This window comes from Stenella coeruleoalba (assembly GCF_951394435.1).
Source record: "Stenella coeruleoalba genome assembly, chromosome: 7".
Taxonomy (NCBI): domain Eukaryota; kingdom Metazoa; phylum Chordata; class Mammalia; order Artiodactyla; family Delphinidae; genus Stenella; species Stenella coeruleoalba.
In genome coordinates, this window is record NC_137153.1 from 100,963,231 (window position 1) to 100,984,417 (window position 21,187).

The following is a 21,187-nucleotide window of genomic DNA, read 5'->3' on the forward strand; positions in this document are numbered from 1 at the left end:
GATCCTCATCATCACCTCGAAGTTTTTGACCACTTTATGTTCATGGCAATGAATCCTTATTAGCACCTTCAAGTTTTTCTTTCCTTGATTTCTCTCTTACATACAGTACCAATCAATTCCCAACCTTGGGCAAACCCCATCATTCATTTTATTTTTCCCCTCCCAAATATCACTGGAGAAAGGCAAAAAGCTGATCTGGTCCAGTATAATACTACACCTTGCATTTTGGAGAATGAGGCAACCTGTCCCCTATCTTCTAGAGATAGGATTTATCCCTATACCAAAAGATTCTACCTCCTCTGATTTCCTTAGGACAGTGACTTCACAGGTTTTTGTTCAGGTCTCCCCCAAAAAAATTTTTTTTGAAAAACAATGTAACCCATTTGCACAATTTTAGGGTGGCATCTAAAATTTCCCCTTATTACTTAAATAATTGAAAAGAAGAAATTTTGACAATGAATTCTATTGTAAATAGTAGCATTTTAAATAAAGGCCCAGGGACTTCCCTGGTGGCACAGTGGATAAACTCCACAGTCCCAATGCAGGGGGCCTGTGTTCCATCCCTGGTCAGGGAACTAGATCCCACATGCATGCCGCAGCTGAAGAGCCCACGTGCCGCAACTAAGATTCCACACAACCAAATAAATAAATAAATATTTTTTTAAAAATAAAATAAAGGCCTGGGACTTCCCTGATGGCGCAGTGGTTAAGAATCCACCTGCCAATGCAGGGGACACAAGTTCGATCCCTGGTTCGGGAAGATCCCACATGCCACGGATCAGCTAAGTCCGTGTGCCACAACTACTGAGCCTGTGCTCTAGAGCCCATGCTCCGCAGCAAGAGAAGCCACCGCAATGAGAAGCCTGCACACTGCAACAAAGAGTAGTGCACAACAATTCACACTAAGGAAATACAGTTGTTTTTGTTTTTGTTTTTGTTTTTGTTTTTGTTTTGAGGTACGCGGGCCTCTCACTGTCGTGGCCTCTCCCGTTGCGGAGCACAGGCTCCGGACGCGCAGGCTCAGCAGCCATGGTTCACGGGCCTAGCCGCTCCGCGGCATGTGGGATCTTCCCGGACCGGGGCACGAACCTGTGTCCCCTGCATCGGCAGGCGGACTCTCAACCACTGCACCACCAGGGAAGCCCAGGCAATATAGTTTTAACCTTGAAAGTCTTACTGTTTACTTTATCATCCTTTTCTTCAACAAAAATATGTATATAAATTTAAATATTTGAAAAATTTTCTATGGTTATTTAAAAAATTACTATGACTGAATAATCATAATTAATAGTGCACAACTTATCAAAAACAACATAAATACATTAAACATTTTTTAAGGTTTTAACTATTAGTGATTAGCATATTTTTATGTTACAGCTTTTTTTATGTTACAGCTTTTGAGAGTTATTAAACATGAAAAGTAAAATTTTATTGGAAATGTATCTCAATGAAAAGGACAGGGGCTGTTTTTTTAAAAAAAGAAAGATACCCAGTTGCTGTTATTCACTTCCTCATTACCTAATTTAATATATCAAATTGTCCCTTTGATGTCGTCAAGTTCTTCCTCTGAAGACAATCAACCCTCTTAGTCGGGAGACGGCTGAGAGGCATGGCTTGCTTTTGTAAAGTGAGAGAAGGGCCACTGTGAAATAGGACATGCTGATTTTTAAAGGCATTCTTAGGCAAAGCAATTTGAAGAAACACTATATATGATCTAGAGATTGATTTTCTTAGTACTATCCATGCCCCTATATCCTAAGAAAATCTTCATGTACTCCTGAGGACCCTTGTTCCAGAACAATGCATCTTCAGTGATCTTCCTTCTTATCCTATTCTGTCCCTAGTCTCTCTTTGAAAAAATAACCTACCCAATACCTTCTCTTTCCATTCTCATATTCAGGCTGCACCTTTATTCTTTCCTCAATCAACCCCATGGACTTCCCTGAAATTAATTGCCTGAGGATCAACCAACTGCAAACTCCCGTGGTCACTTTTTCATTCCAGTCTCATTAAAACTATTGACTCCATCGTCCCTTTCAAAATTCTCCTCTGTTGATTTTCCTTTACCAGTTTCTCCTGATTCTTTTCTACTTACCAGTTAACTTCACTGCCTTCTCTCTCTGCCACCCCCTCAAAGTCAGCATTTCCTTGGGTTTTAACCACAGACCGCTTCTCATTCCACTTGCTCTTCATTGCAATCCTCATTCCCTCACCTTCAATTACTAAATGACTCTTTAATTTCTTTCTCCAGTTAAGTCATCTCTACCTAGATGTCCCACATGTGCTTCAAACTCAATGTATCCCCAACTGAATTTTAATCTTCTTTCTCAAACCTTCTTCCTGTGTCCCTTAGTATATGTGGAACCAGCATCCAGTTGATCAAACCAGAGACCCTGGAGTAGCCTATAATCCTTTCTTCTCCCTCACTTTTATTCACTATCTACATATTGTCACTGAGTACTGTCAGTTGGGGTTTCTCTGGTTCCTGGCACAGAAAAATCTCACGTATGTACAAAAATATTTGAAGAAGAGTACTGGAGTAGTTCACAGAAACAAAGAAAAACTAAACATCCTGAAGGATAGGAACTGGGCAGCTCCCAGGATCTCTGCAACAGGAATTAAAGATCATCCCCCAAGGAACTGCAACCAAATGATCCAGCAACAGCATAGCCTTTCATTTCTGGATGTTGCAGAATGAGAATCCGAAGTCCCAAACTTTGATTCAAGCTTGGTTGGAATTAAAACAAACCTTAGGGGGCTTCCCTGGTGGCGCAGTGGTTGAGAGTCCGCCTGCCGATGCAGGGGACACGGGCTCGTGCCCCGGTCCGGGAAGATCCCACATGCCGCGGAGCGGCTGAGCGTCCGGAGCCTGCGCTCCGCAGCGGGAGGGGCCACAGCGGTGAGAGGCCCGCGTACCGCAAAAAAAAACAAAAAACAAAAACAAAAAAAAAAAAAACAAAAAAAACCCTTAGGTTGAAATGATAATAGATAAGAGGTAAATGACCTTGTTGACATAAATTCTCTGGGAATCCAAAGTACTCTGTTGGTCTAGCATCTCAACAATAGAAGAGATAATTAGAAAAATTTGCATTCTGATGACTAGAGGAGCACAAAGAATAAGAGATTAACTCTTAAAGGGGTAAAGGTCATGTTTAAATGTCCAACCTACACATTCTCTATTTCTTTTTATTATGATATAGTTCTTTAATAAGAGGTTCCTGTCTTAAGCAATTGAATTTTCTTTTCCTTTTTTTGGCTGCATCAGGTCTTCATTGCTCTGCGTGGGCTTTCTCTAGTTGTGGCAAGCAGGGGCTACTCTTCGTTGCGGTGCGCGGTCTCTAGGCGCGCAGGCTTCAGTAGTTGTGGCACACGGGCTTAGTCGTGGCTCGCGGGCTCTAGTGTGCAGGCTCAGTAGTTGTGGTGCACGGGCTTCGTTGCTCCACGCGCGGCATTTGGGACCTTCCTGGACCAGGGTTCGAACCCGTGTCACCTGCATTGGCAGGCAGATTCTTAACCACAGCGCCACCAGGGAAGCCCCCTCCAGCTTCTCCGTGATGTCCTCTCCATTTTCAGCCAGTCAAGGGGAGGTGGTAGAGGAGAAGAATACGCATTCAGACCTGGGACTGGACAACTTCTTGACTTCGGGCAGCCCCGTTTCCTCGGCTTGCCTTGCTGTCTGTGAGATGAGTGCAGGGGTTCACTTAGTTGAGCTTGTTCTGTTCCTTTAAAGTCTCAGAGCCTTGACTCACCCTGCTCCTTCAGTCTAGAATGCTTTTCTCTCCCAAGGGCTCCGCTCCAAAAGTCACTTATTATAGGACACTCCCCGACAATCCTTCTGGAGTTCGTCAGCCCTTTTTGCTATTCCCCCAGTAATCCCTGCAAGTACCATTCACATATTCAACAAATATCTGTTGAGCACCTACTACATGCCAGGGCCTGGAGAGTGTATTCTAGGGCCTGGAGAGTGTATTTCCATGGAACAAACCAGATAAAAATCCTTATCCTTGTGGAATTGATAGTCTAGTGAAAAAAACAGACAATAAGCAGTAATCAAGTAAGAAAATGATATGATATGTTGAAAGGGGAAATAGGAGTGGCGATGGGATTCCACTTTAAGCAGAGAAGTGACAGAGCTTCACTGAGAAGATATGAAAGGATGGGAACGTGAGCCATACAGGATACCTAGGCAGGCAGCAAGTCAGCCATACGTGCCAGGCAGGTTGGAGGGAGAGGGAGAGCGAGGAGGCCATTGTGACTAGAGCAGGGAAATGGGGGTAGAGGTCAGGAAGGTTATGAGTGGCCAGATTCCATCGGCCTTGTAGCCCACTGTAAAAGTTAGAATTTCTACCTTCGGTGAAATGGGAAGGCTTTAGCGGGTTTTCAGTAGAGGAAGTCCATAATGTGTTTTTCGTTTTTTAATCATCTCTCTGGCTGCAACGTGAAGAGACAAGAGAAGAAAAGTGAAATCAAGAAGCTATTGCAATAATCCAGGCGAGACACGATGGTGGTTTGAACCATTATGGTGGCAGGTGTGTAAGCCATAAAATTAATATTTGTTTAATTCAAGTTGCGGCATTAATTATGGCTTGCAGTGAATGCATCACTAATATGCTTCTGCGGTGGGTTTTTGCAGCCTGGATTTCGGAGAAGGGTAAGGAAGAGGGGAGGAACGGTTTGAGGTTACCAAGGTAACAGAACATCATAGATCTGAAAACCTGAGACGGCTCTAGGCCATTAGGCCTCTGGCGCAGCAATAATTCCGCAGCTGAGACCACCAGCGCTTCCCAAAGACCATGCGCAACAGGCCGGGCTGGGAGCCTATGGAAAGCACGGGACTTTCGCAAAGCGGGACAGGCGCATCCCGGGAATCGTAGTTCTGCGCCCCTGCGCAGGCGCAGTGAGCCCCCCGCCGGTGGGGCTTGCGCGCGCAGCTCCTGCAGGACCAGTTTCTAGAAGCTTGTTGCAGTGGCGTGGGTCATGGCTGCGGGTCCTGACGCAGGTAGTGGTAGCCCCGGGCCCTTAGTTTGGGGGCTGCGGCCAGGTCGCCGGCTCCGAGGGCGCACCTTGGGCAGGGTGGGGGCCGAGGGCAGTCTCGCTGTGCACACCCAGCGGCGCAGCTTCTGCGGGAGGTGGGCGCGCTCCTGGATGGAGCGTTCTTCCATCGCTTCCCTGCGCCCATGGTCTTGCAACTTCGCTACTTTGGTATTTTGGGCGGGAAAATTCATTATGTGAGCATGGGGGTAGGGGACTGTCCCGTGTATTACGGGTTGTTAAGCAGCCTTTCTGGCTCCACTCATTAGGTACCCGTAGCATCCCTCCTCCTTAGTCGTGATAGCCAAAATGTCTTCAGACATTGCCAAACGTCCCCTGCGGGGCAAATTCCCCCCCGCACCCCCGTCGTTTGAGAACTTCTTTCTGCCTGCGTCACATTTTCGCAGAGCCTTTATTGTAAGCTCCCTGGAGATCGTGACAGGTGCCTTTCTTAGCCACTACAGAGTCTCAGGTGTCCAGCGCGGTGCCAGGTACGTGGTGGGCGCCTAATATTTGGCGGAGGAATAAATGACGTCATGCATACTGTGTGGCGGCCTTTGTGCTCGGAGGTGGGTAATTATTGGTATGATAGTTGCAGTTGGAGGACAGTGTCCTCACTTGCTGGAGTGAAGCACATCTCAGACTGTATTGTCATTTCTTGGGTGCTCTGTGAGGGTGGGGGCCCTGTCTGACCGTCCATGCCTGTCTCCTTTGTGTCCCGCTCTCAGGTCATTGTATATGGTCAGTTATTTGTGGAATGAGAAAATGCGTGCAACACAGGCTCTGTGTAGAAGAGTACTTGGGCATCAGAGAAAGCCTCATACAAGAGGTGACAGTGGAAAGGAGTCAAATTTTAATGAGTAAGCTTGGTAGGAGAGGAAAAGAAGGCAGCATTCCAAGTAGAGGGAATGGCTGTAGTGCAAAGGTGGAAGGAGTTAAGAGTTTCTGGAAATGGAGAGATACCTTCTTACGGCTGCAGTGTCCATCAGGGGCAGCTAGAGCTGGAGGTGAGGTCATCAGGGCAGGGTTTCTAGACCACCACTTGTAGCTTCAGTGTTTGAATTTTATCTTGAGGCAGTTGGGGAGTGATAGGACCATATCTTGCATATTAGAAGGAATCCTTAGGCTTTGGGGTGAGACTGAATTGAAGAAGGCTGTACTTAGGTAGTTTCAGTAGGAGAGAATGGAGAGGTTCTTTTGAAATAAAGCCACCAGAACTTGGTTATTGATTTTGTGAGAACTTTGAGAGTCAAATATGAAGTCAGGTTTCTCAGTTGAGCAGCTGGTGGGAAATTGTGTGGCCATTCATTGAGAGAGGGCAGGAGTGGAATAGGTTTGGATCCTCTTGTAGCAGTGAGCCTTTTCTGATATGTTTTGCTGATGAGGAATATTTAGTCTGAAGAAACTGTTTTCTTGGATGGTACCTTTAATTACCCTCAAGTAACTTCTCAGCCTTTCACCTACAGAGAAAATTATTCTTTTAATACAGTAGGGCGGTTCTAGGCCTCTGAGAATGTGTTTGTGTGTGTGTGTTTGTGTGTGTGTATCAGAACCAAACTAAGAACAGTGTTTTTTAGGAGTCACAATTTGTTTCATTTATTTCATAACTTATATTTCTTGACAGTTTCTGCAAGACCATAAAGTGGATCCTTGGAACACTTGATATTTTGCTGGAGAGTGCCTTTTGGTGGCCTGTGTTGACACTCAAAGTCTAAAGGGGACTGAATTCCTCCTGGTGATACACATTGCAAGCTGGAGTAGCCTGAACGAGATGACAGCCATCTCCCCAGATCCTCACACTTTGGTCTCAAGTGAACAAAACAAGGTGCTAAGAATGGAGACCCCTGGGGATCAAGAAGCTCTCCTAAGAGGAGACACTGCTGACCCAGAGTTTTTCAGACAGAGGTTCAGGTGGTTTTGTTACTCCGAAGAGGCTGGACCCAGAAAAGCCCTGAATCAACTGTGGGAGCTCTGCACTCAGTGGCTGAGACCAGACATCCACACGAAACAACAGATTCTCGAGCTTTTGGTGTTTGAGCAATTCCTGACCGTTTTGCCAGGGGAGATTAAGATTTGGGTCAGGTCACAACATCCTGAGAGTAGCGAGGAAGTGGTGACACTAGTGGAGGAGTTGACCCAAGTGCTTGAAGAAAAGGAAGGTGAGATTAATAGATGGAGGGAGGAAGTGGGAGAGATCTCCTCAAGATATGAAACTAAACTTCCTAAAAGAGCACTTTCATTTAATAAGTGATTCTTGCTCAAGCCACTGTGCAAGGACTATGAAGAAAACACATTACTACATAAAACAGATGTGTTATTTCATCTTAATATACCTTATAAATATTTCAAAGATTATTATGAAAACTAAATACATTAAAACAGTGGGTATATGGAATGAATGAAATCAGATTTTGTGAGCTTATAAATTGAAAGGATATTTTATGAGGTGGGGGGGAAGCTTGGATTTTAATAGGAAACTGTATCTTTGGCTGTCCTCTGTGTCTTCAAAGCGTAGGGAAAACTTTTTTTCTGTTTTTTCTGACCTTTTCCTCCAGAGTAACATATATAATAATTTCTAGTCTGAGGAGCTCATTTAAAAGGTTGGACTGCTTTTTCCCCCCCTTCCTAGATATGATCTCTCAAGATTCTGTTATTTCCCAAGAGGAGAACCCTGAAGAAGATAAAACAGTTTCTGTTCCTCCAAATACTGAGTCCCAGGTAAGCTTCCTTTCACTGGTTTTCATTCATTCATTTTTTTTTAACTGGAAAGTTTCATTCTTTTTAAGTTAATTTGTTAATTGAGGTCTGATTGACTTACAACATTGTATTAGTTTCAGGTGTACGATGTAATGATTCGATATTTGTATATATCGTGAAATAACCACCACAGTAAGTCTAGTTAACATACATCACCATATATGGTTACAGGTTTTCATTCTTAAGTAGATACTCACTGAGTTCCTCCTGGCTGGTATAAAGATGCTAGAATAATTAAGACAGTCTCCTTTTCCTCACAGTCTTCACGTTCTTAGAGCTCATTCTTCATATGCTATTTTACTTCAGTTACCAGAATTGATCATGTCTGACTCTAATAAAAACAAAAATATTTATTAAAATTCAACAGTTATTCCTGATAAAATTGGTCAGGTGGAAATAGAATTATACTTCCTGAACACGATAAGAAAATTCTCCACGTGGATAATGTTGGAAAATTAAAAGCAGTCCTCACAATAAAAAGTAAGAAGATAAGGATGTCTTACCTTACTGCTATTAATGAGTATTTTCTGAGTATTCTAGCCAATACAGTGCTAGAAGAAGGAAATGAGGTAAGTACAGATATGAAAGAAGCAAGTGTATATTACTTACAGATAATGTACTCTTTTTGGAAAACCTCAGAGAATCAACCGAACATGTACTGAAACTCATACAATAGCTGAGAAAAGTAGCTGGTTACAAATCACTAAGTTTCCTGTATACCAATAATTATCAGTCAGGAAAAAAATTCTTATTCACAATGGTAAATAATAGTGCTCTGGTAGGCTGATAATGGCCCCCTGAAATATGTCCACTTCCTAATCCCTGGAACCTGAGAATGTTACTTTATTTGGAAGAAAGGTCTTTGCAGATGTGATAAAATAGGGATTTGAAATGAGGAAATAACTCTGGATTATATGGGTGGGCCCTAAATGCCATCACAAGTGTACTTAGAGAGAGCTTGAACACAGGAACAGGAGAAAGGGACATGGCGATTGGAGTGATAAGGCCGCAAACCAAGGAACACCACGGAATGCTGACAGCCAAGGAAGCTGGAAGAGGCAAGGAATGGATTCTCCCTCAGAGCCTCTGAAGGGCGTGCAGTTCCCGCAACACCTGGATTTCAGACTTCTGGCCTCCAGAATTTGGGAGGATAAATTTCTGTTGTCTTAAGCCACCAGAGTTGTGGTAATTTGTTATAGGAACCACAGGAAGCTTCTCCAAGTGGTAATAGTCACTCTGCTGTACTGCCTCTCAAAATGTCATGCTGTAGAGGATGCTATGGAAAGTGTGTTTTAATGATTAATTGTGCTCATTTGTAATTTGGAGTAATTGTAAGTGTGAGTTTGTCATTGAACACAGATCCTTGTTTGATTGTGATAGAAAATAATTGCTATTTAGAGCCAGCTAGAAATTACAGTTTAGAATATAGTCACTGATGTTACTCTTACATGTTTAATTATTGCTTGTAGAGCTTACATTAATTCTGCAGATTCTGGGTTTGGGAATGTAATTTGTATCGTTCATTTAATATTTTCTGTTAATCCTAGAAATCAGTGTGTTAGGGTGAATTTGATCAGTGTTAGACATTCCAGAGAATCCTTGTACAGCATTTCACACCAGGAACTAAATGGCAAAGGCAGGGATTGTTTCATAATCTTGTTTTGTGTCACTTGTAATAGATATATAACAGCCACCTTGAAGTTTGCTTTGGAATTCTCAAAAACTTGAATACCATCAAAACTAGTACTTTATATCCTAACTACTTCTCTGAATTCTTAGGATCTGTTTGGGAATAACCCAATGCAAAAAGGCTGTCTTTGGTGTTCTAGGAATCCATGACACTCAAGGATGTCGCTGTGACCTTTTCCAGAGGAGAGTGGAGGGCACTGGAGCCTTCTCAGAAGGAGATATATAAGGAAGTGCTGCTGGAGAACTATAGGAACCTAGAATTTCTGGGTAAAGACATCTTCTCATAATCTAGCATCTAAGCTGGGTATCTTTTTGTCCATTCTTATTGAAAGATAAGTGCTATTAACTGTTTTGGCTGGGCTTACAGGGGTGATGTGACTAATCCTAAAAATGGGTCCTAAAAATGTACTTTTCTACAATGTTTTCTCCAAGAAAGAGTCTTTGCTTCATTGAGCTGAAAATGTTGAGCATCATTTTGCTGTTGCCAAGGCCATACCTTCCCCGATGTTCTCCTCAAATGCCAGTATTGAAGTCTCTTTGGCAGCATCTTTTCTTCCCTGGAGAACCAGAAGCTGTGAATGTTGGAATGTCTTTGTTCTAGGCAAAAACAGCCATTTTCTATTCTTTTCTCTATGAGCAGGCTTTCCAGTTTCCAAGTTAGATTTGGTTTCCCAGCTAAAGTGGGCTGGACTACCACGGCTGCTGCAAAAACAAGCCTCAAGAGGCTCCAGACCAGGTGAGTTGGTGAAAAGTGGAGGAGGAAATTGAAGTAGTTGCTTTACCAAACCATTTGGAGGAATTTTGGAAATGTTGGGTGGGCTAGGTGCTAACATAGAAAGATGATTAGAATATCCACCTTGCCTTCCTGGAATGTTCATTTTAACAGGGGAGACTGTTAGTTTGGGTCCTCGAGAAGCAGGTGCCCAGATACAATTAGCCAGGTCAGAGACTTACTGGGGAGAATTCCAGGGAAGGAAAGCAGGGAGGGGACTGGAAGAGGCTGGGATTGCTGTTCAGAGCATGATGCAGGTCTGACACCTGTGACGAGAGAGGGAAGGAGGGAAGGCTGGGTAGGACGAGTCTTAGAATGAAGTGCAGGTTGAGGAAGTCTTGGCAAAGCCAAAAAAGAATCTTCCCGCCAAGAGTTACCTATCACAGTCGTATGCCTCACGGAAATGGGCCTAGTATCCCTGCCATACTTGTCATTGACTGGGAGCACCCATGGGAAAGTGGCCTTGGTGTGATGCTGTGGTGGTCATTGAGCAGCAGCGGGGGGCTGTTGGGTAAGCACCCCAGAGGAGGAGTTCTTGAGAGGCACGTTCCCATGGATGCCATAGATGCAGACATCAGAACTAAACGTGTTGGTAATGGGATGTATGTCATAACGATGGCATGTGTAAGGAGCGGTGGGAAGATACAGGAGCAAGGGCTTAATTAACAATTGAATTGAGTCTTGGAGAAGAAATAGTTCGTTCAATGGACAGTATGTATAGTATAATCAATTTGTTAAAAGGAAAAAAATGTACACATACATGTATATGTTTAAATGTATAGATACATATGGGATTTACTGTCTGGAGAACATTCATGTTAACCCTGGTTATCATTGAGGGATTACATTTTTTCTTTATTCTTCTCTTCCTTACACTTTAATAATAAACATATTAAGTTTGTATTTTTAAAAATTAAAATAAACTATTACTTATATATCAATACCTTGGTTTAAGGAAAAAACCAATAATTTACTTTGCTCTATTCCATGTTATTAACCATTTATTTTAGTCAACCTATTGGCTGTTTCCAGCATAGTTACACAAATAAAGGATGGCAGTTGTCTTTTTATGTTTAAGTACATTGGGGAGAGTTATTTTGAAAATGGATTCTAAAAATGTTTTGAGTAAAATCTAGCAGCATTGGTATAAATACTGCCTCTCCCCGCAAGATGCTTATGTAAAAGAAGCATCATTTAGATGTACAACTTATTTAAAAAGTCATTTACAACGGAATGGAGAAAAAGGTTTTGACAAAGCCAGAATCAAGGGCTATGATTTATAAAAAGCTCGTGCAAATCAGTAATGAACACTGAGTATGTTAGAAAAATGATCAAAGAACTTCAGCAGATAGCAAACCAAAATAACTGACAAAAATAAAATTTAAATAGCTGTTAACATGAAAAAAGTGTTCCAAATCACTGGTCAACAATGTAATTTACATTTAAGGAACAGTACTATTTATTATGAATCAAATTTGCAAAGGTTTAGAGAAAAAGCATTTGACCATAGATGAGTAGTCAGGTACTTATCATCATGTATTATGTGGTGATAGAATTTTTCTACCCTTTCGTTCAGTGATTCCACTTTTATGACTCAGTTCTGAGGAAATATTAATCATTTGATAAACATGCCATAAGGAAATAACTAGTAATATATTGATATGAGGGATTATTATGTGATTAAAATCGTGAAGAATCAACCAATGAGATGGGAACGGATTATGAATAAAAAAAAAGTAACCCTACATATTATACATAGATATTCTATTCTACAATGTACAGAAAAATTTCCAGAAGAAAAAACACAGAATTTTTAATAATGGTTAACTTCTGGGTAATAGGATTTCATGTCTTATTTTATTTCTTTATTTTTTGAAAAGCACTCGTTAGCATTTAATGAACCTCCCTCCATGTATCTTCAGGCTGCCAGGACAGTGCCCCCCCCCCCCCCCCCCCCCGCTCCCTGCCAATCTTCTCAGCTCTTCTGCTGAAGAATTTGGCCTTCAGAATGACAGGCTGCTTTAGGAGCTCTCTTTTCCCCAGAACTTTGTAGTAGCCCGATTGCTCCACATTAGTGATAGGAGCAGCTCCAGTCTTGTTTTTGGCAGCATTTAGCGTATCTGCTCACTGACCAAGGTCCACAGTTTATCCAAGTTGACATTGGGGCAGAAGCTCTAGTTCCTTGCTAAGTGGTAATGCCTCGTACCAACTTTCCCAGAGTAACCCTGGGTGATATTTGTTGAAATTGACCCTGTGGTGACATGTGTCACCAGCATTACCCTGGACTCCCAGATGCTTCTGGTGTTTGCTGATGCGGTCATGACTGTGGCTCATGTGGCCCCCTAAGCTTCCAGGTCTTTCTTAGTCTGGATGGAATGTTGGTGACTGTCAAGTCTTGAGAGCCATCCAGGGTTTCGTATTTTATAGTTATCTGGTTAAAAAAACGGTCTTATGAAAGTGACACTAGAATCTCATAACTAAGAGCCAGGATGAATGATGTGGTTAATAAAGGAATTCAGGGTTCTGAGAGGAGCACAGATCTCAAGAGGGTGGTGTTGGAGATTGTGGGACTCGTACCCTAGGCCCTATCAGATTTCTGTGTTTGTGATAGTGAAGGTGCACAGGGATTGAATTCTAGGCAGTATGAAGTATTAAGATGCGGTCGTGTAGTAGGGACACTAAATGGATGCCTGGTTAGAGTATTCATAAAGTTGGTAGGGCCAGATTGTTGTAACCTTTGAAAGTCTAGCATAGCTGTTGTTGAATATCTGTGATGTGATTAACATTGTCTATAAACTTAGTGCTATTTGGCTGCTTTGAGGAGAGGCAGTATGGTATAAGGGTCAAAAGTGTGGGCTTTGGTGTCAGACTGGGTTAAAAATCTGGCTCTACCACTTATAGTACATGTGACCTTGGGAAAGCTGCTTACACTCTTTCTGCCTAGTTGTCACATCCATAAAACAGGGATAATAATAGGACCTACTTCATAGAGTTATTGTGAAAATAAAGTGAAATACAAGTAAAGTGTTTGGTATGGGACCTGGCATTTGGTAATTATTTAGTAAATGATTACACTATCATTATTATTTGGAAGGAGAATAGATTGAATGGTAAGAGGAATAAGTTTGAACCTATTACAGAAATTTGAAATGAGGGCGAGAACTTGCATCTCTAACTATAAAGCACAAACCTTTCATCTTCCTCAGTATTTTTCCTAAGCTCTAAGTTTCCCCAGTTCCCTCATGTCACTTTTCCCTTCCCTGTTTTATGAGACTCTGAGAATTATCCACGCCCTGTTCCTTACAGTCTCTACTGTCTCTATTCCTATTTTAGTCCCAAATGCAGCAGCTTCCTTTATTGCAAACAGGAAATATTCTATTTGTTATTTCTTTTAGAGTGTGAACTTAGCGGTGAATTGAAGGAATCTGGCGGAAATCAAGATGTTCTTATGGAAGAATCGACTTTAGATAAAATAATAGAAAGGTATCTAATGAGTGGTGATTGTGACTTGACAGGAGAATCCTGGAAACATTATGGCAGACTAGAGGAGTGTCGTAGTGATAGGGAACATTCACAAGTAGCAATCACACAAAAGAAAACTCATGGGAGAGGCAATAAGGGTGAGGAATTTGACTCAGAAAAGAGCCCTTTTGGAAATAACTTCAAACCACCTTCAGACCTAATTAAACATCTCAGAGTGTACTTAAGGAAGAAATCTCGGAGGTATAACGAAGGCAAGAAACCCTTCAGTTTTCATTCAGACCTTGTCCCAAACCGCAAGGAACACAGTGGAGAAAAACCACGAAAATGTAATGAAGGCAGGAAAGCCTTAAGTCACTCTTCATCTCTGACTGAACATCAGAAACATCAGAAAATCCATTTGGGGGAAAAGTCCCAAAAGTGCAGTAACTGTGGGGTAGCCTTTACTCAAAACTCATCCCTTAGTAAGAGAAAAAACTCCTCTGCATGCGAAAAATGTTGGAAAGATTTAGGTCAAGATGCAGCCGTAGATAAAGACGAGGGAACTGAGACTGGAGAAAAAACCCATAAATGCAGCAAATGTGGAAAAGCCTTTGGCTATAGCGCCTCACTGACCAAACATAGGAGAATTCACACTGGGGAGAAACCCTATATGTGCAATGAGTGTGGAAAAGCCTTCAGTGACAGCTCATCACTCACACCACACCACCGAACCCACAGTGGAGAAAAGCCCTTTAAGTGTGATGATTGTGGAAAATCTTTCACCCTGAGTGCCCACCTCATTAAACATCAGAGAGTTCACACTGGAGAGAAACCCTATAAATGTAAAGAATGTGGGAGGCCCTTCAGTGACAGTTCATCTCTTATTCAGCATCAGCGAATTCATACTGGAGAAAAACCCTACACGTGTAACAACTGTGGAAAATCCTTCAGTCATAGCTCATCCCTTTCCAAACATCAGAGAATTCATACTGGAGAGAAACCCTATAAGTGTGGTGAGTGCGGGAAAGCCTTCAGACAGAATTCTTGCCTTACCCGACATCAGAGGATTCATACTGGAGAAAAGCCGTATTTGTGTAATGATTGTGGGATGACTTTTAGCCATTTTACGTCTGTGATTTATCATCAGAGACTTCATTCAGGAGAAAAACCTTACAAGTGTACCCAGTGTGAGAAAGCCTTCCCTACCCATTCGCTCCTTAGCCGTCATCAGAGAATTCATACGGGCGTAAAGCCTTATAAATGTAAGGACTGTGGGAAATCCTTCAGTCAGAGTTCATCTCTTAACGAACATCATCGAATTCATACTGGAGAGAAACCCTATGAATGTAACTACTGTGGAGCAACCTTTAGTCGAAGCTCAATCCTTGTAGAACACCTGAAAATTCATACCGGAAGGAGAGAATACGAATGCAACGAATGCGAGAAGACGTTCAAAAGTAATTCTGGCCTCATCAGGCATCGGGGATTTCATTCTGCAGAGTAATTCTTGGAAATATAGTAAGGTGGGGGGTGGGATTTAGTCACAGTTGTCCCTTATCAAAAATCTGGGGTGTAAACTACCACAACATTGATTACTAGGAAATTTAGTCACAATTGTCCCTTATTAAAAACCAGGGGTGTAAACTACCACAGCATTGGTTAGTAGGAAATTTAGTCACATTAGTCCCTCATTAAAAACCTGGGGTGTAAACTGGTGCAGCATTGATTAGTAGCTGCAACTTTGATGGGTTGGCAGCTAGGAAGAAGATACTTTTTGTAATTCACTCCTCTTTGCAAGGATGTCACCTTTCAGTAGATAGTGATTCGGGTTGGTTAAGTCACATGAAAAGAGAAGAAAGTAGTATGAGATGGGAAATTCTGAAAAGCCAAATGTGAATTTAAAAAGCAGGAGAGGGGTGCACAGGGCCCATCTTACTAACCTCTTCAGATTTTCTTCTCTCCTAGCTTCCAATTTCACTACCATGTAGTTTTATAGAAAGAGGACCTGACTGTAGTCAGGTAATCTGGGTTCTGTCCCAGTTTGCTGACCGACTTCCTGTATAACCTTGGAGAAATCATTTGACCTTTCTGAATTTTAGTTTCTTTACTGGTAAAGTGAAGGGGTGGGACTAATGATTTCTGAGGTTTCTTTCTTTGGTACTTCTTGTACCTTCTGAAGCTGTGGGAATTAGTTAAACATTTTTGATTCTTTGGCATTTTCAAGTTTCCCTAGTAGAAAATAACTCATTTAAGCTACTGAACTTCTGGCTTAGTGACAACACAGTATGCTTTTTGAATACTTGATGCCAGAATTGCTTAAGTGCTGTGCACAGGAACAAGTCAATAGAGCTCAAACAAGTTTGCCTTCAGGGAATGTTTTGATTGGACAAAGCACCCCAACCTGTTTTTCCTCTAGACTTTGGCCGTGGGAATTGGGAATCTCTGTGGCATGCTCCTGGGCTGTCTCAGCCATGAGAGTAACAGTCCTAGAAAATAGGTGAGGGGTTGGGGGGGGGGGTAAACGGGTACTGAAAACAGCTATTTTGGATGAATTGTCTTTTGCAAAATAGAATTCTATTTTTTAAAAAGTTTGCCTATGCTAAGTACAGCTTCTTGTAATCTAAGTGCAAACATTCTGTATGGCAAAGGTCACAAGCTAAGATTGGGCCCTTTTACATGTTTTAGTTGGCTTGTATGGTAAGGTGGTTGTGTGTGTGTGTGTATGTGTGTAATTAGTTGTCATCATTTAAAAATTAGGAGATTTCATACCCACCCAAAAAGAGTCTTGTTTTGAAAAATTATAAGGGCTGACAGTACTGGGCCCATATTTCAGTGGGGGCAGTCAGCTGGTTTCGGGTGTCAGCTTTTTTCAGGTAGCAGCTGCTACCATTAGATGGGGAATCTATTCTTGTACTTGCAAAGTTATCTCATTTATGTAGCTTGACTTGCCCACCATAGGAAACTGACATTATGATCCCCTACCATCTGGAGAATACATATCCTAAAATCTAAAGGGACTCCACTGATAATAAAATTCAAGAAAATAATGTAGAAATGATACAGAATAAATTTTCAGTTAAGTTTTCTGTTATGAAATTAGACCTCACAGGAATAGACTATACAGGTGTTAGTGGGTTGTGTCTTATGAATGTCGGTGGAGTCTGAATAATAATTTCTAACTGTGAAAAAGGAACTGAAAACCCTGGGTCAGTTAGGTTTGGGTCTCAGGTCATAGGGTTCTAGAGGAGCCCCACTGACTCAGCAGTGGTGCAAAGTTCCTAAAGTTGAAATTTGAGGCAGCTCTTATAGAAAGAGAACGAAACGGGTAAACTTTCGGCTTCTGGAAGTGAAGAGATGCTTAATGCTCATCTGAGATTCAGCAATATTTGCTGTGATTTAATGGGTTTAGTTCGCAATGCTACTTCTGGATGATGTTTTTGGCTTCTTCCTTGTGCACCACCCCACAGTAGTTCAGGTGTTGCTGTGGGATAAATTAGTCTAGTTATTGCTAAGTGGACCAGCCGGAGACATTCTAGTCATGAAAGGAATATGCCTTATCAGAATTATTCACCCTGGCTTAGGTTTTTTCCTGAAAGGATAGAAACCTTGGTATTTTTTCTGGAAAGATATAATCTATAGAGAGAATTAAATACGTAAAAATCTTGAGAAGAGGCTTGTTCCAGGATGTTTACTTGTTACATACTCCAGCATTCACAAGAGGAAGTTTTATATAAATACCAGTTGGGAATCTGGAACATAACCCCCCCCCCCTTTTTCTTTACTGTGTTATTGAGGTATAAATTATACATTGTAAAAGTCATTAAAATGTATAATTCAGTGAGTTTTAGCCAACTCACTGAATTGTACAGTTGGCGCCACAATCTGATTTTAGAATATTTTATCATCTTGATAAGATCCCTCACACCCATTTAGAGTAATCCCATCCCCGCCCTGATCCTAGGCAACCATTAATCAGTCTACTCTGTCTCCTTACGGTTGCTATTTCTGGACATTTTATTTAAATGTAAACATATGTGGTTGTCTTCAGTTTTTCATTAACTTGTTTCTGAATTCATCCGTGTGGTTTTCTGAATTCATCTGTGAGGTAGCATATTGGTACTTTAATCCTTTTTATTGTCAAATATTATCTGATTGTATGGATGTGCCATATTTTGTCCATTCACCAGTTGAAGGACATTTGGGTTGTTTCCATTTTCTGGCTGTGAAAAATAATGCTGCTTTGAACATTAGCGTGCAAGTCTTTGTGTGGACATAATGTTCTCATTTTTCTTAGATGCCTGAGTGGAGTTGCTGGGTTATATGGTGAATTTTAGTTCAACTTTTTAAGACGTTGCCAAGTTGTTTTCCAAAGTGACTATGTCATTTTACATTCTGAACTTGAGTGTATGAGGGTTCCTGATGAAATTACATCCTCACCAACCCTCGTTATTGTTTGTATTTTTTATTATAGCTAACCTAGTGATTGAAGTGGTATCTCTTTGTGGTTAATGATATTGAGAATCTTTTCATGTGTTCTTTAGCTATTGATGTACCTCCTTTGGTGAAATGTGTTGTCCACACGTTATTTTTATTATTAACTTGCAGTTCTTTTTATTCTACCTATAAGTCCTTTATCCAGTATGAACTTTCTAAATACCATGTACTAGCCACAGAAGACAACTTCAAATCCTGCTGTACAATATTCATCAAAAGTTTGGTTTCAGTAACTGCTTACATAAAATTGCCTAAAGGATATTTAGCCTGGCCTATTATCTAAATACTTAAATTCATTTTTGGGGTTATATCAGACCATCAAAAGGTTTTATACTTCTTTGGATTCCTTATAAAATTGCTTTTATTAACCTGTTTTACTTTAAGCTCTTTATCTATGACACATTTTACTTGAAAATGAAGAACTTGCATTTAAAAATGTTTCCACTTAATGAGTTTCTATTGAAGAAGTTTCTTTTCGGTCTCAGGACAAGACAAGGCTTCTCCTGTGAGTTAATTCACTTTTATTTACTTATTTTAGAGTTCATTTTAAAATTTATTTTTTATTTATTTTTGGCTGCATTGGGTCTTTGTTGCTGCGTGTGGGCTTTCTCTAGTTGTGGCGAGCAGGGGCTACTCTTCTTTGTAGTGCACGGGCTTCTCATTGTGGTGGCTTCTCTTGCTGCAGAGCACGGGCTCTAGGCACACGGGCTTCAGTAGTTGTGGCTTGCAGGCTCTAGAGCACAGGCTCAGTAGTTGTATCGCACGGGCTTAGTTGCTCTGCAGCATGTGGGATCTTCCCGGACCAGGGCTCGAACCTGTGTCCCCTGCGTTGACGGGTGGATTCTTAACCACTCTGCCACCAGGGAAGTCCCTAGAGTTCTTTTTTAATGTGGTAGAATATACATAACATAAAATTGACCATTTTAATTCTTTTTGGGTGTACACTTCAGTAGCATTAAGTACATTCACGTTGTGCAATCATTCCCACTATTCATCTCCAGAACTTTTTTTTTGGCCACACCACGTGGCATGCGGGATCTTAGTTCCCTGAGCAGGGATCGAACCCATGGCCCCTGCAGTGGAAGAATGGAGTCTTAACCACTGGACCGCCAGGGAAGTCCCTCCAGAACTTTTCCATCATCCCTAATTGAAACTTAGTCGTTAACCATTAACTCCCCATTCTCTCCTCCCCCAAGCCCCTGGTAACCACTGTTTGACTTTTTTTTCATTTGTCTATGATTTTGACTATTTTAGGCACTTCGTATAAATGGAATCATTCAGTACTTGTCCTTTTGTGTCTGGCTTGTTTGCCTTAGCATGGTGTTTTTAAGGTTCATGTTGTATCGTGTCAGAATTTCATTTTTTTTCATTATTTTAACGCTGAGTAATATTCTGTTGTAAGTATATATCACATGATTTGTGCATTCATTTTTCAATGGGCGTTTAGGTTATTGCCATCATTTTGGCTCTTGTTAATAACACTGCTATGAACAGTGGTGTGCAAATACTGTTTGAGTCCCTGTGTTCAGTTCTTTGAGATACATACCTAGAAGTGGAATTGCTGGATGCCCTCAAGGTTCATCCATGTCATGGCGTACAACAGGATTTCCTTCTTTTTTAAGGATGAATAATATTCTGTTGTATGTAGATACCACATTTTCTTTATCCATTCATCCATCAATACACATTTAGGTTGCTTCTATCTTGCCTATTGTGAAAAATGCTGCAGTGAACATGGGTTTGCAAATATATCTTCGAGATCTATTTCCAGTCTTCTATGTATATACTCAGAAGCGAGATTGCTGAATCATGATAATTCTATTTTTAATTTTGTAAGGAACTTCCATGCTATTTTCTACTGCAGCTGCACCCATTTCACATTCCTACCAGCAGTGCTCAAAGGGTTCCGGTTTCTCCACATCCTTGCAACTCTTAACTATTTTCTGTGTTTTGATAGTGGCCATCCTAACGGGTATGAGATAATATCTTGTGGTTTTGCTTTGCATTCCCCTGATGATTAGTGATGTTGAACATTTTTTCATATACTCATTAGACATTTCTATGCCTTCTCTAGAGACATGTCTGTTCAAGTCTTTTGTCTCTTCTTTTAATGAAAAATTACATTTCTTATTCCATTCCTTTTCACTGCTTTGATTTTCTTTGCTATGTAGAAGTTTTTGTGTTTGATGTAGTCCTATTTGCCTTTTTTTGCTTTGTTTTGCTTGTGTTTTTGGTGTCAGACAAGAAATCATTGCCAGATCCTATGTCATGAAGTTTTCCTCCTATATTTTTTTTCAGGAGTTTTATCGCTTTAGGTCTTAATATTTAGGTCTTTAATCCATTTTGAGTTAATTGTTGTGTGTGGTATAAGGGTCCATCTTCATTCTTTTGTCTGTGGGCGTCAAGTTTTCCACGCACCGTTTGTTGAGGAGATTATCCTTTCCACATTGTGTAGTCTTTGTACCCTTGTTGAAAATCACTTGGCCATATGCACTGGTGTGTTTCTGGGTTCTCTGTTCCATTGGTCTGTATGTCTTTATGCCAGTACCATGCTGTTTTAATTACTGTAGCTTTGTAGTATGTTTTGAAATCAGGACATGTGAGGCCTCCAGCGTTTTTCTTCTTTCTTGAGATTGTTTTGGCTATTTGGGGTCCTTTAAGATTCCATATGAGTTTGGGGATGGTTGCTTGTGTTTCTGCGAAAGACCACTTGGGGTAGTATAAATATTTTAACAATATTAAGTTTTCAAGTCCGTAAACATGGGATGTCTTTCCATTCATTTGTGTCAACTTTTCTTTCAGCAGTGTTTTGTAGTTTCCAGTGTACACGTTTTTTATTTCTTTGGTTAAGTTTATTCCTAAGTAATTTATTCTTTTTGATGATAGTGTAAATAAAATTGTTTTCTTAATTTCCTTTCTGGATCATTCACTGTTAGGGTTTAGAAATGCAACTGATTTTTGAATTTTGATTTTATATTGTGT

General features: G+C 41.0%; 1 protein-coding gene across 3 annotated transcripts; it reads left to right on the forward strand.

The window, feature by feature from the left end:
* Positions 1 to 4,905: 4,905 nt before the first annotated feature.
* Positions 4,906 to 16,207, forward strand: ZNF483 (zinc finger protein 483). Of its 3 annotated transcripts, none has more exons than XM_079925826.1 (6): positions 4,906 to 4,999; positions 6,656 to 7,190; positions 7,661 to 7,749; positions 9,618 to 9,744; positions 10,118 to 10,213; positions 13,645 to 16,207. In XM_079925826.1, exons 2-6 carry the CDS (start codon positions 6,803 to 6,805, stop codon positions 15,213 to 15,215), a joined length of 2,271 nt encoding a protein of 756 aa, XP_079781952.1. In that variant the 5' UTR covers positions 4,906 to 4,999; positions 6,656 to 6,802; the 3' UTR covers positions 15,216 to 16,207. The 3 variants fall into 3 exon arrangements, with proteins under 3 accessions (XP_079781952.1, XP_079781954.1, XP_079781953.1); XM_079925828.1 differs by having other exon boundaries at positions 6,656 to 6,856; XM_079925827.1 differs by lacking the exon at positions 4,906 to 4,999 and adding an exon at positions 5,501 to 5,522.
* Positions 16,208 to 21,187: the final 4,980 nt, after the last annotated feature.